At 40.1% G+C, this 18,803-nt stretch overlaps 1 protein-coding gene across 7 annotated transcripts in view; it reads left to right on the top strand.

Moving 5' to 3' along the window:
- Positions 1-18,803, top strand: part of LOC131427882 (trithorax group protein osa) — a 483,794-nt gene that overhangs the window by 108,679 nt on the left and 356,312 nt on the right. For all 7 annotated transcript variants that reach the window (XM_058591445.1, XM_058591447.1, XM_058591443.1 and 4 more), the window contains exon 3: positions 15,957-16,313. In XM_058591445.1, the coding sequence (XP_058447428.1) occupies positions 15,957-16,313 (357 nt within the window). The remainder of the gene's footprint in view (positions 1-15,956; positions 16,314-18,803) is intronic.

Consider the following 18,803-nt stretch of genomic DNA (forward strand, 5'->3'; position numbering starts at 1 on the left):
TGAATTTCATTCGGTTTTCATTATGCTCAAGTTTAACCTCGTGCAATAAGGATCAATTCTTAGTTTGAATAAAATAACGTTTTTTATCATAATTTGAAAGAAAAATTTGTGGATAGTTTATTTTCGATCATTACACCGCTTGGTAGATTAAAACAGGTTTTTATGTATTTTTTCTCACTCTGCATTGGTGGCGATGATATGCCTAACAAGTTCAAATTCGTAGTTGCCAATAAATTCGCACGAAAACTTATGATCTGGCAAGGTATTTTTAGTTGCGGACAAAAAGAACAGGTTTTTCGTGACAAACGGAAACTATAGATTTCCAAATATACCTTATGATCAAAGAAGAACCGGAATTTTCATTTTAAAATTCCCGCGCTTCTCCAATCGGTAAACTTTTATTCTTCCAACGTTGGCAACACTTTTATACACATTCTGTCAAATTTTGACGCATATCGTATGATTAGTTTTTGTTTGGCGTCTATACAAAGAAGTTGAAAAATTTTCGTGTGGCGATTTTTATAATGGTTGAAAATTTAGACTAGCGGCTCGCCTTCGAAGCGCCATTCGGTCGATTGTTGTGCGGTTTCGACGTCATATTCATAGAACCACACCTCATCACCAGTTATGATGCATTCGATGAATGTGGGGTCACTATCTGCGTTGGAAATCATCTCTTTGGCCACATCAAAACAACGCTGTTTTTGAATAAAATTCAGCTTTTTTGGCACCAGCCGAGAAGCGACGCGTTTCAAACCCAAAACATCAGTTAAAAAGGGTTCGGCTGATCCATAAGAGATGCCCAACAACACAGCAATCTCTAATCGATACAGAACGATTTTGCAACACGATTTGCTTCGCCGATTCAATGTTTTCTTCAGTAACAGATGTTGTTGGGCGGCCAGGGATCTCATCATGATCCAAGCTTGTACGGCCACCTTTGAAGCGTTTATACCACTCGTATGCCTGTGTTTTTCCTAGACACGATTCACCAAAGGCCTTTTCTAACATTTTCAACGTTTCGGAACACTTAAATTCATTTGCAACACAAAATTTGATGCACGCACGTTGTTCTAAATTTTCATCCATTATAAAAATCGCCACACGAAAATTTTTAAACTTCTTTGTATAGACGCCAAACAAAAACTAATCGTACGATATGCGTCAAAATTTGACAGAATGTGTATAAAAGTGTTGTCAACGTTGAGAGAATAGAAGTTTACCGATTGGACAAGCGCGGGAATTTTAAAATGAAAATTCCGGTTCTTTTTTTTATCATAAGGTACTATCAGAAGTGCCTTTGAAAAAGCGTCAAGTTTTGGGCTGATTTGGCATGCTGTCACTACAGCGAAGACAAATGCTGCAATGACATTGAAACATCAAAACCGACATCAATCCAACTAACAGTCATCGATTCCGTCAAATTTGGCAATATTGTGCAACGGTTAAACAGATGTTTAAGGGATCCGACACTGATGAAGATATAGTGGAACATCAGGTTAGTCAACATATAATGGGTAACATGCGAAAAAAAAAGTTCGAAATTTCATCAAAACCAATTCGGAATATTCTTTTCGTTATTTTTTATTTTTAGTTCCCAACATTGTTAGTTCATTAACAAGATTTCAAGCTCAAGCTGACTACCTCAATTCGTCGTACTGAACGACTTGACTGCAGCTAACTGCTGACTGTTGACTGTTACAAATGTTTGCAACCCAGATATCATCGGGTCGTTAATCTTACATCCCCATCCTCGGAGCAACGGAACACGTTCATACGTTCTTCCAGCTCATCAGCTCATCGAGTCGCTTCGACTTCGACGAATCAACCGGGGCCCATAGCCTGGACAGTCGAAAACTTTTCCCATTTTGCTGCTCGAAATCCGGCATCACTGGCCATCACGGTCCAATTTCAGGCAGTGACACCGTGGCCCGACAGGAACACCAAAGCAGACACGCAAAAAGCAGACACAAGTCAAGGGAAATATATTTACGTTCAATTATAAGTAGAAAATCTAACATCCAACGCGGCTAAACTTTATCTGCTTGATTCCATAAAATTACAATTCACCATCCTGCTCCTCTCGCTTTCTCTCTCTCTCTCACTCTATCAGACTGCCGGAAGGACAGGACGAGGTGTGGGGGGGACGAGTCCTGTGGCGGTTAAGGGAAACCGAGAGTTCATTTTAGCACCGAAAGCCGAACGAACCAACGAAAGCGGGACAACGGAAAGCGGAGGAAAATTTCAACCTCCCGCCGTCCACCCACACGCAAGCCAGCCAGGCAGGCAGGCAGGCGAACGAACAGTTTCCAAGCATTAAAAATGAGTGCTTTTCCATCTATCCTGAAGGTCTCATTCCAAATTCCAACGAAACCAGTCAGCCAACAAAACCCAGCAGCAGCAGCAGCGGCAGCATTTTATATAGGATCCTCATCAACGCTCTTCTGGCTCTCTACGGTGGGAGGGTGGAAAATGGGAGGTATATCGCACCAGCCCCACAAAAGCAACGATATTTTCATCTCATTTTCCATGCTTTGCACGGACACACTGTGCTCGCACGATATACTTCTGTTTGCTAGCTGGTATCGCAGGCAACACCAATACCAACTGGCTGTGTCGGAAAGTGGAATGAAAGGATGAGGAAAAATCGATATTTTCCTCTTTGTAATGGCTGCTGCTGCTGCTTCCAACAGTGGTCGCCAACACACAGAGGCAAGCATAATAGAAGGCGGAGCTTTTTATGCTCACGTTATACACACGTACACGACACTCACACAATCACACTGTCTTGCCCTGGTGCTCAAGGAAGGAAGAAAGGAAGACGGGGGTTGGTAAGGTCGGTGTGGGTGGCTATTTGTGTTATGAATTTTCCAGCAGAAACGAATGCCCTCGGTGTACACAGTCGTACGTACGTAGGTAGGTAGGAGCACATTGGCGACGGCGACAATAACAACAGCAGCAATAGCAACAACAATTGAACCTTACACACGGACGGAGAGACACACATAGAGGAAGAGGAGTACACAGAGTATAGCGCACAGTGGCAAACATTGTATGCGAGAACGTTTTTAGGATTTTCCTGTGCACCCTGATTGTAGATCCCGATAGAGGGTGGCAGGGCAGACTGACAGGCAGGCAGGAAGGCAGAGACTCTGGTAGTCAGAGGAAAAATTATATATCATTTATCTATTCAGCTCGGGTGCAGATGAGGATTCATCGAGTCGGGATAAGTCCCCGAGACAAAGAGCACACTGAGTGAGTGTGCACCAACCAACCAGTCCAACAGTGGAACTTTTCCGAGGGTTATCCTGTGGTGGTTCGGTACTAGCTGGTCGTCCCGGGGTAGGAGGAGTAGGAGGATACCATTAAATGCAGAGCCATAGCTCTCGATGCCAGCAGAGCACCGAGTCAGTGTGGAAGCACGCGTATGTGATGTGGTACAGTTGTGCACCGGAAAAACGGGTAGACTCGGGTGGGAGAGAGCTTGGGGTGGAAAATTACACAACCCTCTCCGGTCGATATGTGTGCTGTCAGCCTACCCAGCCACCTACCCCATCCATCCATCCCCTACACCGCCGTCGAACCTTCGGTTAGTTGGTTCTGCTTTTTGTGCCCTCTCGAAATGCTTCACGCGCTGATAAACCTGACACACAATGTGCTACCCCTTCCGCCCAACCGACCAACCAACCAACCAACCGTTTCCCTCTCCCCCTCTTCAGCCTCAGTCGGATCGGATCGGAGCGGTTTTTCCTCGGTATCCTCGCTGAATTGTGAATCCGAGCAGCGCCACCGGGGTGGAAACTGTACGGTAGGATACGGAACAATCGTCGAAGAGATAAAGCATCATTTTTGCCCGAGAATCGACACTCTGATGCTGCCGTTACCGTTGCCTTTGCTTCGGTGTACCATTTGTCCTGGACCCTGAACCGGGGGGAAAACACACCACCGAGCCCCGAGTAGAGTTTGAGCTCCGGTTCTGGCGTTGGCATACAGAAGCATTTAAAATAATGATAGTATCAAATCATAAAACTAGGTAACACACAACGGCTCCTCGGCTCGGTTCAAGGAGGAAGTAGGGAAGGGAATAGGAAGGGCCTGTACTGACAGGACCGGCTGACTAACTACTGATGCAGCAGGCGAAGTGGGAAATCAAATTATGTTTGATTATTAACAGAGCGTCTGATAGGGTTTCGACAGGGTCCTCACACGACCGCCTTTCCATTTGGGTTGTGTGGCCGTGTGTCTGGATTTGACACAAGCAGAGAAACATTGGAGCGATCAGTGTTCGAAATGGATCGCAAAGTCAGGACAAAACGTTATAAATTCCGGAGGGATTTTCCAATGCGATGAGATGGGACCAACTCTGCTATTCATTTTATACGACGAACCGGCGCGCACTGTGTTCCGGTTTGAAGACGAAGGTTGGTCAAAATTTTCGGTTTGCACCAGCAATATTTAAACCACATGCGATTTGTTTTTAGGAAACCTGTTGAGCGCCGAAGTGTTTATGATGGCTAATTAAAAGAAATCTGTTCGCCCTCCTTACGAAGCAATCCATCGCGTGACTGAAATTATTTGACAAGGAACTGTTGTTGTCGTAGCGTTGATGGTATCGTTGTGGAGTTTGTTTTTTTTATTCGTCGTTAAATTGAGTACGAAAATCAGTGAAATTTGACCTCCATATCGATTTCAATTATGAATCAAGCTGATTACTTAATTTGTGACGGTTCAACGGTTTTCGATGTCGCTAAAAGGGTGGATTCGATTGAAATTGCGCACAAACATATTTACTCACCAAAACTAAATCGTTTCTCGGATTTTCCTGTAATTTTCAGTGAATGGAAACCTATGAATGAGCTTTGCAAAATTTGTTTCATTCAATTTCGTCTCCCATCCCAAACGCCCGAATATTTTGTTGTTTGTTTTCACACAAGTTCCCTATAAAATGAAAAGTTTTTTACTCTTCAGTATAATCTCCATCTAGAGCGATACACTTGACCCATCGGTCCTCCAACGTTTTAAAAAAAAGCTTTCTCAAGACCTTCACAATAGGCTTCCGTTTCTGCAATGACCTCAGCATTCGACTAAAATTCCTTTTCCTAGAGAAACCTTTTCAGGTTTGGAAATAGATGATAGTCACTGGGGGCCAGGTCTGGAGAAAACGGGGGATGGGGGACCGATTCGTACCTCAAATCATTCAATTTCACTGTTGCTGTTTTATCAGGGCACGAAACTCGCCTTTTTTTCGAAAGTTTGATGAAAACTAAAACTCGTCTGACACGATCCGCTGTGGATAGATTGTCATTAAATTTAATATTGGGTCATCTAGAGGCTTGTTCTCAATAAAAATAATATTCAAAAATTTTCACGTCTTCTCTGTGAGAGGCCCGGGACTTTTCATTCCATGTAGTGTCTATCTTCTATCTAAAACGCGTAACTTGGGAAATCCGCTTAAAAAAAACCGCGCAACTTCGGAAATCCGCGTAACTTCGGAAATCCTCGTAAAAAAACCGCAAAACTTAAGGACAAAATTTTTTTGATGCAAATATCTTAGAATGCATGAACGTCCAGATTTGGTGTAACCTCGAAAAAAATTTTTTTGAAAGAATCGACTTTGAGACTTGAGACTTTGAGACCGCGTAACTTCGGAAATCCGCGTAAGAAAAGCCGCGTAAAAAGAAACCGCATAAAAAAACCGCGTAAATAAAAAGACCCCAGTGTATTTTCAAAAATAAGTCAAAAGTCATTTTATTTTAGATGTAAATTAACAAAATACACTGAAGTCTTTTTTTATGCGAATTTACGTACCGCATAACTCGGAAAATTCGCATAAAAAAACCGCATAACTCTGAAACTTCGCATAAAAAAACCGCATAACTCTGAAACTTCGCATAAAAAAAGACCGCAGAAGGGCAAACCGCATAACTCTGAAAATTCGCATAAAAAAAAACCGCATAACTCTGAAACTTCGCATAAAAAAACCGCATAACTCTGAAAATTCGCATAAAAATAGTCGCGTAAAAAAACCGCATAAAAAAAGACCGCATAAAAAAAGACCTCAGTGTATGTTTATCCATGTACAGGGTCCGGCACTCGAAGTGTAACCAATTAAAAAGGCCATAAATTCAGTTTGGAAAATTACTTTTACTTAATTCAAAGTACAAAATGTGTAAAAATAATACAAAATTCAGAATCAATTCACTTTTGCTCGATATGACCACCTTTTGCCTTGACTTGATGACTTGAGAGAGCGAAGGAGTTGCTTCGTTTGGTCGAATGTGACTTGCAGGTATTTTGGCCCATTCGCGGACAATAACTTTTTTCAGCGCCTCGAGACTGGTGTATCTTTTAGTTCAGAGTTTGCTCTCCAAAATGGCCCAAAGAGAATAATCCATTGGATTCGCATCTGGTGAATTCGAGAGCCATTGTGTGGACGTGATGAAGTTCGGAACGTTGTTTTTCAGCCATTCTTTGTTCACTCGAGCTTTGTGAGACGGTGCCGAGTCCTGCTGAAACGTCCATGGTCTGCCACCGAAATGTTTGTCTGCCCACGGCTGCAAAGCAACCTCCAGAATACTTTCCCGATAATATGTCGCATTTACCTTGACGCCAGGCTCGATGAAAACGGTTGGAGAGCGCCCATCTGCGGTTACAGCGGCCCAAACCATTATCTGTTGCGGGTGCTGCCTCCTGGTGGCCAATCGATGACTCAAATTCTCGTATGAACGGTCGGTCAAGTAAACCCTATCGTTTTGAGAGTTTACGAATTGCTCAGTTGGAAAAATTTTCTTGTCAGAAAATACAATGTTCGGAAATTGACCGCTTTCGGCCAAACGAAGCAACTCCTTCGCTCTCTCAAGTCATCAAGTCAAGGCAAAAGGTGGTCATATCGAGCAAAAGTGAATTGATTCTGAATTTTGTATTATTTTTACACATTTTGTACTTTGAATTAAGTAAAAGTAATTTTCCAAACTGAATTTATGGGCTTTTTAATTGGTTACACTTCGAGTGCCGGACCCTGTAGATAATGAAGCTTGCTTCACTTAGAATTGGAACAAACTTTTGCTCATATTGTGGCGCTTCTGGTGGACGGATTTGGAAGTTCTTGGCGCTCACGTGTCGGGAATTTTGTCAGCTTCACGTATGATTATTGACATTTCGCAAATCGACTGTACTTTGTAAACAATCAACATGGAAGCCGAAAGATGGAAAAAAATTGTGCACAGTTGTTTGGAAAATCCATTGTGGTCTGCATCTAGGCTAGCTAAACAGCTGGAATACCGTATGGCGCGTTATCAAACGGTATAAGAAAACATTGACGACGATTCGGAAGCCTCAAGCCAATCGTCGGAGTGGAACTGTCGACCGGAAACTGCGTGGTAAGATTTTGAAGACGATTAAGAGGAATCCTAATCTGTCAGACCGTGATTTGGCCAGAGCCAAAAAGAGTGTCTCCAAAAACGAATTTTGCCGTTCATTCGATCCTCTAATGAGCCTTGTTACATGAAAAATTCGAGAATTCCTTCGAAACCGTGACGAATAATTTATCCGTATTTTTTCTTAAAAGTATGAAACGAAAACGCTACATTTGTATAAAAAAAGATCTTTAATTCAATAATAAATAGCTGAAATACAGGCAATTGGCTTTGTTCCAATTCTATCTTAATCAAGCTTTATTACTATAAAGTGGAAACCAGTTCAATTCGATTAAAGACTGCAATCGAAGTGAAACTAAATTGGAATGCATTAATTTTTCAACTAATTTGACTGTATATTGAAACTAACGCTTACTTTTGCTTTTAAAGTATTTTCAAAAATAATTCAAAAGTCATATTATTCAAAATGTAAATCAACAAAATATTTTTTTCCACATAGATAAAATATCGATGCTGCTATTTTTGAAGATGCAGTTTCCTAATGTTTTGAGTTTTAAAAAGTAGTGGATCGACATTGCCCACTAACTATTGAGAGTTGAAATTAGTTCGGTCCGTTTTCAAAAGATGACTCTGGCTGTTATGAATTGCAGTTTGAAGTATTGACATTTATATTGCTTCAAGTTTTTTTTCAAAGAAAAACCTCTTTTTACAGTATGTTAATTATGAGCATTGTTATGTTAACTAAGCAACATTTCCGGTAAGTTTTAGTAATCTGTTTTGATTGGGAGAAAAGTGCATCAAATGCTGTTTGGATGTTGCTGGATGGATGTTTATGGTTCCAATGTTCCAACTGATAAGTCGTGTAGGGAATGGTTTCGACGTTTCCAGAAGGGAGATTTCAGCGTTGAAAAAAAGCCTTAAATTACAAAAACACTTTTGGAATCTCAAAAATCAGTTTATTGTCGCAGAGAGCACAAAATATGTCTGATCTGCTCGACTGTTAACTGCAAAGTTTGATGAAGCTAAAATAATAATACGATGGCAGTTTTGAATAGATTCGAATATGTCAGATAATGACAGATAAAACTAGTGGTTCGTTATAGCTCATTTCGTATTTTTTCCTACTAATTTTTCGTAGAGGCAAAAGTGGAAAAACATATCGAACTATTGACTCGGTTCTACTTCAACGTGTTTTGAGCGTAGTGGCAAGATGCTAGATCAGTCCAAAATAGAGTGGATCTTTTGTGCGAGTGCCTATTTCACTACATTCGCTAAACGCTTGCAAGGTTTAGATTTTTCATCGGAAAATTTCGAAAATACTTTCTACTTTCGGGACATGAAACTAATACCTTGTATGAAGTTTTCGGGTGTGGTTTTTCCGTAGTGATATTTTGCTACCAATTCTGGATTGGGGTTTTTTGCACCTTGTAAATTTGTAACCCATGGTTTTCGGCACAAAACCGACTAATTCCTTGGATTCTCTAGCAATATCTCGAATTGACATGTGGCACAATTAGGACACTGTTATGACCACTCCCTTTTCTCTGTCAGGCACCCAGACATTCCTTGAAGGTTATCATCACACGAGAAACAGTTCTATTTACAATCCCAAGTTTTTCTAGTTATTCAACGGTAGGAGTATAAATTCAGGAATTGAATTTAATTCCTTCGAGTATAAATTCAGGAATTGAATTCAATTCCCTCGAATAACAAAACAGTGAATAACAATTAGCAAGTTTTTTCAAAGATCAATTTAAATTCAATTGGTCTAAATCATCTCAAGCATTTAAATCTTGCGTTTCAGAATAACAACGTTGGAATACTGTATTCTTCGGGTATTCTCTGTATTTTTTCCAAAAATTCAATCAATAAACACATAATTTCATTGAAATATTTGTTGCCTTTTTGTTGAAATAATTTTTGACACAAATTTGGGCTCATTTTTGACACCAATTTGTTCAGATTGATTCGAGTAGTCCAGGAAAATATGTTCGAGCGTTTATGTCACACATTCGGCAACATTTCTCAGACCATCAGACGTATCAGCAATAATATATTTGAACGTGGTATAGGTCACTATCTGAAATAATTATAATAATAATAGATTTTTGTATCTGTATTTTTGTATTTTTTTTTTGGGAATTTCGAACTACTCTACTCTTTCAGTCGTAGACCACGCGGGTCTCTGCTGTAAACAGGAGGCGTCTCCATTCAACTCGGTTCATGGCTGTTCGCCGCCAGCCTCGGTAGCTACGAAGGGTCCGCAGATCGTCCTCAATTTGATCGATCCATCTTGCCCGCTGCGCGCCTCTTCTTATACCGGTCGGATCGTTATCGAGGATCATTTTAACCGGGTTGTTCTCCGTCATTCTAAACACTTTGCAAATTTTGACAATTTGAACAAATATTCATGTAAAATGTTTATTTAAGACTCCGTAATAAAAAAAACGTGCTTAATCCGCCTAGCAGTGAGATGAGTTATTTATCAATCTGCATGAGTTGTATTCTTCGGTGTTTTTCATGAAATTATTTGAATGACAGTCGCTTTAAATGACAGTTTGATGCTTCGGAACTGCAAGTCGGACCGAAAAGAGAAATTGTATGAAACCATAAAAGTATTCCTTTTAATCTAAACGTGTGAGAACCGATTATTAAGCATTCAATGACATGTTGAAGTTAGTTCCTTTTTAGAATTTTTGTCATTATTTATGGTACTTCCAGAAACGGTATGCAAGGATCAGCATAACCAAAAACGGTTCTTATGACCTTGAATTAATTTGACGAATAAACTAGGAGCCTAACTTGAAGATTTTGTAAACCATTTCAGAATCGGCTCAGCCATCCACAGAAAAAATGGCGACATTATTCTAATTGCATTACACATATCATTCTGTAGTACCGGAACCAGAATTCGGATCCAAATGAAATTCAGGAGTATATGACTTTTATTGTGAGTTTACGTTTGTAGAAATCGGTTAAGAGTCATCTCCAAGAAAATTGAGTCGAAATCGAGCCGAACTTAATCGAATGGTATATGAGTGTGAAAAGCTATGTTCTTTCAGCAATTATTGCTGTAAGCTGTTTAAATCAATATAAGTATGAATATGTCTTGAATTCGAAAACAATGCCATCTTTCTATTCATATGTCATATTCAAACGATTATGTTGCCAAAAACGAACCGTGCTAAAATCGAAACGAGGCAAAATGTCATGAAAAAGAATACTGTACGCAGTCTTTTTGGTGCTTAGAAACAATAGCATTCAATAGTATTGAAAATCGTGTATCACTTTGCTCGCAAGCATCGCTTTATCATAAAGCGCTCAAAACTCCTACTGCTTGATTAAGGAAAAAATCGTTTAGTATATTTTTACGCGGTGTTTCATGCGACTTTTTACGCAGTTTTTTTTTCTATGCGGATTCCGAAGTTACGCAGATTTCCAATGTCAAGCGGTTTTTACACGAATGTTTAAAGTTATTCGGTTTTCTTGATTTGTTTTAGAAATGCATGGAACGTCGAGATCTGGTGTTATTCGAAATTGTTTTTAGTCAACTCTCTGACAACAAATTTTCGGTTTCAAATAAAGTTTTGTTTTTCTCATATAGAAAAATTATTCAATCGCAGTGAAAATCGACTTTTGAACCGAGTCTTGGATGGCCGAATGTCATATACCATTCAACTCAACTCGACGGACTGAGCAAATTTTTGTGTGTGTGACAAATATTGTCACTCATTTTTCTCGGAGATGACTAAACCAATTTTCACTAACTTAGATTTAAATGAAAGGCCTTAAAATACCATAAGACTGTCCAAATTTTCGATCGGATCAAACCTCTGATTCCGGAAATAGGATGCTTAACGTAAAAATGTAAATTTCAAGAAAATTTTCTTCATAAGCTACCTCTTTGTATTGGTTAGTAAGTTTCTCTAGTTTGCAGATTATGAAAGTCTTTTACCAAATAAACCTGAATGCATAATTTAATCCAAGTTCGGCTACCGGTACATTTTATCTTAAATTCAAATCGCCATAAAGAATCATAAAAAAATGTAGGTCTTATTAGTGTATTGTAGAATGAATCAAATGTCACAATGCCGATATTCAGCTTTCGGTTCCAGAAGTACCGACAATAGTAATCAAACGTACAAAAATGGAGCTCACTTCAATTTCGCACATATGATTGAATAGATTTTTCAAATGTTGTATATCAATGTAGTAGTATTATGCAAAAGAAATCGTTAAAATTATTTTTTAAACTTCCTTAAATTCTGCTATATATTAAATATAGAAGAAAATGGTTAATATGAGAAATGTAGCATTACACCACTAGGTGTATTAAAACAGTTACGTTTCCCCCGCGTAAAAAATGACCGCTATGTACAAAAACCTGTTTTAATCCACCTAGTGGTGTAATGATGCCTTTCTCATGTACATATAACACATGGATCAATAAGTCCCGAGACTAACAATGGAAACAACATTTTTTTTCAAATTTTTTTTTATTCATCCACATAATCACCTTTTAGGGTGATACAATGGTTCCAACGTTTTTCCAATTTTTCAATACTATGTTTATAAAAAAAAATATCTTTCGCTTCAAAATAAGCTTCAGTTTCAGCGATGACCTTCTCATTTGAGCCAAATCTTTTTCCCTGGAGCATTTTTTTAAGATCAGCAAAGAGCCAGTAGTCACTGGGGGCTAAATCTGGCGAGTATGGGAGGTGGGGAAGTAGATCAAAGCCCAATTCGTTCAATTTCGCCATTGTTTTCATCGACTTGTGGCAGGCTGTTTTTGTTCCATCGAAAGCAATCGCGGCACCCACTTGGAAAAACCTTTTTCATACTCAATTTTTAATGAAGGATAGTAAATACACTTGCATATGATATCTGTGTCATCTCAGCAATCTCACGGAGCTTCACTTTACGATCTTTCATTATAACTTTTGTCACTTCACTCACATTTTCCGGTGTAACGGCTTCCACAGGTCTACCCGAGCGTTCCGCGTCATTTGTGTCGGTACGACCACGTTTAAACTCGGCGAACCACCGACAAATCGTTGCTTTTAAAGGACAAGAGTCCGGATAACATTTTTCAATCCATCGTTTCGCTTGCACGGTGTTTTGTACCCATTAAAAAACAATGTTTTATCAAAACACGAAGCTCGGTTTTTTTTCCATTTTTTAAACAAACTACAAAACGACTTCACTCCAACCTCGATAACTCAGCTGTTTCTGGTCGGATCGACTTAAAATTTTGACCCGTTTCAAGCAAAGGTTAGTACTCTAGAAAGACGTGGTTACTAGTTTACTACGAGCGCCATCTCTGCTTTAGTCTCGGGACTTATTGATCCATGTGTTATGATTGAATAGATTTTTCAAATGTAGTATATCAATGTAGTAGTATTATGCAATAGAAATCGTCAAAATTATTTTCTAAACTTCCTTAAATTCTGCTGTAATATAAAGAAGAAAATGGTTAATATGAGAAAGGCAGCATTACACCACTAGGTGTATTAAAACAGTTACGTTTCCCCCGCGTAAAAAATGACCGCAATGTTCAAAAAAATATCGATGTCTCTGTAAAATATGGACTTCGATGATTTGTTGGAAAGCTATTATCGTGTAAAATTTAAAGTGTAAAGTTTCAAAGTATATTTTGTTTACAAGGGCAATTGTAACAGATATTGTAAAAAACTGGAATTCGTAAAACTCAAAAAGTTAACTTCCTATTTTAAAATCATTTAATAGCGTTCAGGCTGACTTTTAACTTTGAAAACGTGCAAAAATGCGTTTACAACACATAAAAAGTCTTGGGTGCATATTGAACTGCTGATGTGACTCAAAAGTTCAATGTAAAACGTTATGCAGATGAAACTTTGCGTTGATATGTGACAATGGATGAAACATGTATCCATCACTTCACTTCTGAATAAAAACGATCATCATCACTATGGACAGCAGCCGGTGAACCACGTCCGAAACGTCCAAAGCCACAATAGCCAGCTGGGAAGGTTCGGTATTTTTAGACGCACATGGCTTAATTTTCATCAACTATCTTGAGAGAAGAAAAACGTGCTTAATCCACCTAGCAGTGAGATGATACCTTTTTCTTATCATCCGCATTTGTTTTTTGCATGAATATTTTTCGGTGTTTTAGTTCTCATGACATTAATTTAATGACCGTCGTTTCAAGCGACAATTTAAAGTTCTATCCAGTCATCACCCTATAATGTCGAAACTGCAAATCGAATCGAATTTGAATCTAAAAGTGTAACAATCGATTGAACATTCCATGATATGTCGAAGTAAGTTCCACTTTAAAGTTTTTCGCCATTATTTACGGTACTTCCAAAACCGGTATTCAGGAACCAGCATAAACGAAAACGATTCGTATGGCCAAAAAATTATTATGACGAATTAATTGCAATAGCTTTGAATTCAACTTTAAAGCTTTTTGGTATTGTCATCTTCTATATCGGTTTGAATTTTAAAAACTAATCACCCTGTAATTCCAAAATCGGAAGCTGGAATCGTATAAAATTCACCAATTTTGTATGGTACCATAAGGAACCGGAATTCGATAATCGGTGTAGCCGAAGTCAGTTAAATCCACCTCAGGAGCTGTATAGTTTACATTTGATTCAAACTGTTTGAAAATCAGTATAGTCATCTTTGAGAAATCGTAGCGCGAATTAAATTTTTGGGTACCTTCCGAATCGAAAACTGAACTACAACTGAAATAAGTTTATTTGGTTATCGACTATCCAAATCTGCAAACCCGATAAGCCTGATTAATGTATGTGAAGTAGACATTTTTATACTAATCACCCTGTATTCCCTAAACCGGAAGTTGAATCTGACTGAAAAGCAAGATGTTTTATAGGATCTTAGAACTTTTCATTTAAATCTAAGATTATTCTTAGATTTCTTTCGAATCTCCGATCGGTTCAGCCATCCACGAGAAAAATGGGTTACACAATTTTTATTTCGTTTCACATTTCATCCTGTAGTTCCGGAACCAGAAATCGGATCCAAACATAATTCAGGAACCTTGTTTAGGACGACTTTCCATATGAATCTGAGTTTGCAGAAAACGGTTGAGTCATCTTCGAGAAAATTGAGTGAAATTATTTGTCACACACGCATTTGCTGATCTCGAAGAACTGATGCGAATGTTAAATTATAATGACTGAGTTATAAGCGTTCCAAAATTATGACAGAACAGAATTTTTAATGACGAAAATCGACCAAAAATTGTCTAAATACATTGGATATTTCAAATGAACTGGTAACTACGCTGATTCGGTGCTTCAATAACTGAATTATATATAAGATACTCAAGCGAACACGGTGTGCCGCAAAAGCGATAATCCAGCAAACGAACGCATATACAATCCTAGTCATCACCTCACTGGACGAGCTACTTTTTTCATTCACTGGCAAGCATCATCTAGACAAAGAAATGTTTTGCAGCGTATATTTATAGATTCCTCTTCATACTACGCAGAACGATGCGGTGTTTTTAGGCATGACGTAAAGCCTCCTATGCCGAACAAGAAAATGACATCATTTTGGACAACTGGGATTGGTGGATGTAAACATACTGAAACGACGTTGCCATACATGTTTAAGTTAAAAGTTTCGGAAATGATGGGTTTGTAAACTATATCAATCCATCAACAAATGACTGAGTTATTAACGTTCAAAATTATGACAGAAATAGGTTACGCGGCTATTTTTGAAACTTTTAATTGACACCCGGCCTCGTATAGTGAAGAGTAAGGCAATTTAAATGCCAAAACTGTTGCAGTTAAGAACTGAAAATGAAAACATAGGATAACATCACATCGAAAAAATGTACAGGGAAATATCCTGATCATATGACGAAAACTAAAATCACACATTTTACCCTCTCAAATTCGCATCCTAAACCACTGTGCATAAGTTTCTGTACGATAAGTTAGCAAACGACGAGTAGTATAGCAGCATGGCTAGTGGCAGCTTCGCTTCAGTAAGTTCATATGTTTTGATTACCGTCTGACTGGCTGCCTCCGTACTCGGATCATAGAGACGGATGCAACTAGGAATGGAATAACTTTTTAAGGACACATACATCGGCTCCGGGCCGACCAGCAGCTGCACTAGCGAAGCGCAAGGACTTCGAGCCCAAAAGAATCTTTATTGTTGCTCGTTTACCTCTGCACCGGATGCCGTGGTGCTACCTTGGGAGATTATGGAAGGGACAATATTATACCGTGATGGAGACGATTATTTTGCTGGTTATTGTGATTGTGTGATCGTATATTCCTCCTTCGCAGTAGCGAAGTGTTTGGGGTGCTGATAATGGGTTCAAACTTTGCTTTCTAGTTAGCTTAAATGATGGATGATAGTCCGTTTTTTTCTTAGTTAATTGGATGCGGATGATTTCATGGTCTAGGATCTCTGGTTTCGAATGGCGAAAACTCAAGTTAAAAAAACATTTTCATTAATGTATGAAGATATCCTGACAAACTAATCCATAGCAAATTAATCTTCTAGCACCGGTACTGACCGTTCCCTTTTTTTCATTTATTCACCAAACAGGGAAGCAACTCACGTGGACAGTCACCATACCCACCCGGTCCACCCAGCCAGAGTCCGGGCAGTTATCCTGCCTCACAGCAACAACAGCAGCAACAGCCGCCTCCAAGTCAACAGGGAGGTCCACAAGGGCTACCAAGTGGTCAACAAGGTCCACCGCCGCCCCCTCCACAAGGTCACCAACCGGTTGGACAACCGCCACCGAGCGGTGCGGCTGGAAGTGGTCCTCCACCGCCGCCTCCCTCGTCCCAGGGTCCTCCCGGTAGCAGTCAATATAGTCCCTACCAGCAGCGATATCCGACACCACCCGGACCGAATGCCGGTCCCAACCATCGGTCTCCGTATCCTCCTCCGCACCAAGTAAGTATACAATCGTCCGTTTTATCGTTCTAGGCGCATACGTCCGCTACTTCGTCCTACGGGGTGGGAGGGTCATGGCAGTGCACATAATGCAACGTGACACTAAAAATGTAATCCTGATGCTTCTATACCATCTCCCCTATTAAACTTTCAACGGGGGAAAACTTTCCAGAGGCAGAGGCCACAGCGACACAAAAAGAACTGTGCAATATAAAATGATTACATCTAGCTGTTGAATCGGTCCCCCTCGCGTTCCCTGTTTCCCCGCCGCCGTCCACGTTGGTCGAGTTTTGCCGAGTTTTCCGAGCACAGCCAGAGGTCCGAGGAGTCTGGTGGCATTTGCATGTTATAAACCGTAGTACCACTACAGTGGTGCCGGCTTCTCGAACTAATGTAGATGTTTTTTTTTTGTTTTGCCTTTCCTCTTTTATCTGGGGGAGGGTAAGAGATATTTACTTGACACTTTATGAAAAAAACCATATTAAAGGAAGAAGCCGTGCGAGAGGAGATTTACGGTCAACACTCGAGATGCGGATAATCATCATAAAACGTACCAATTAGGATAGATTCTGTGTCGCAATCGGAAGGGTTTTTAGTAAATAGGTGACAGGGTTCGTTCACACGGATCCGAAATTGCCTGGTTGTTAAAGTTTCGTCAGAATGCATCGGAAAACATGATTCCCTCAAGTCTCCACACGGTTGGATTCCGAGAAAAGTTGATCATAAACGCGATGAATAAACAATACCCCGTTTCCGCGTCCGGGATCCGCCTTTGATCCAACAAATCACTCGATGAAGCCCAACGAGAACAATACGTACTTTACGTGGAGACACACACCCGTACAGATTACGGCTATTCTCGGCACTGTCGTTCAACTTTCCCGAACGGCAGGCCAGACCGGGCTCGACTCGAGCCCGGTGTTTACACGAAAGGATTGGTAAGAGGCGGATCAGAACGAACCTAAAATGCATGGAAATCATTTGCTGGGAGCAGAACGATGTTGATTCAAGCTTCGCAGGGAAGTGCCGGCCATTCATTGTCCCATTATGCGTCCGCCCTGCCCACGCACTCCCAATCTCATTTTCTACCGCATAATTCTGACTTTCATTTCCAACACTTGGTGGCAATCCTTTCGTTCCGTTCCCATCCCGACCGAAAAGACGTGACTGAGCCGGTGACCTACTGCCGTGCCGGAGAACTGTGTCGCGTTTGTAACGGCAGTCAGTGACGAGCTTTCGTCGGTGTGTCATTCGAGTGGAAAACTATGACCACACAAACTGCACCACAAAAAAAAAGAAACGGACAGGCGGCGACAGGTCTTTTTGCAGCCGGCTGGAACAGCGAAACTACTGCTATGGTTTCCTCATTTTTCACTTGCACCACCGCATCATCGTTGTCCGGGTTCGATCATAAGCTCTTTCGAAGAGAGTTAGTGCTTGTACTGTGTCGGTTGATGACGGTTTGACGGTCCATCCACAACAGCTGGCACGCCAGTGAAACGAGTTACCGCAGAATGGATGCCAATGGATGTCGTGTACGGCGGTAACGTGTTTAGTTGCTCAGTTTCCATGAAACGTAGCGATTTTCACGGAAAAATATAGGCCTTTTGATGTTAAATTTCACCAATTCAAGAACGTAAAGCAAAAACGCAACGTTTCGTTTAACTTGCATGTTCCGTTCTTGTGTATGCACAGTTCGTTGTATCTGAAAATACTTCATCAATGCAGACTGATGAGCGTATGTCATTGTGTAAAGTCAATGTTTGGTGATACTACAAGCTTTGAGATCGAATATGACGTCCAAAGAAGAACAAGTGCAAAAGGCAATTGAAAATCCGGATCTGTCAGTAAGAAAACCTGCAAACAACCTTGGCTTTCCTGCACCCATTCCTACACAGCCACGCCGCTACCTTACTATTCTAGTTTGATTTAGCATCTTGTCGCTACGCCAAAAATATTTTGGAATGGCGCGAATGGAACTCATGTTGTACCGAAAGAGGCGAATCCACCTAACTGTCTGGAATTTCGACCTTTCAAGTGGTATTGGGCTATCGTAAAGAGAATTCTCTCAATATAAACAACAAGTTACATCAGTTCGCATTCACATCTCATCCAAGTCAGTCGATAAAACAAAACCGCTTACGTTCGGGACAGAAGAAACCAAGTACAGTATTGTGTAGTGAACAATAGAACGACCTCGAAATGAGTGAACCGAACGAACAAAAGCTACCGCCGACACGAAAGAATACAATTGCTGCTGACTTCAGACAGTGCAAAATTCGACCTTTGATACGAGAACTTGACGGTTTGCTTAAGGAGCAAATGCATCTTGACATTAAACGTGTGCATTTACTTCAATGCAATAAGACGAATAATGTTGTTAACATCCAGTTTTATAAAGAGTCGGATGCAATTCAATTCGCTAAAGACAATAATAATGTGCACTATGTGGAGAATGAAAATATCAAGTACAACATTCCAGTATATATG

Source organism: Malaya genurostris, chromosome 2 (genome assembly GCF_030247185.1).
Source record: "Malaya genurostris strain Urasoe2022 chromosome 2, Malgen_1.1, whole genome shotgun sequence".
NCBI lineage: Eukaryota > Metazoa > Arthropoda > Insecta > Diptera > Culicidae > Malaya > Malaya genurostris.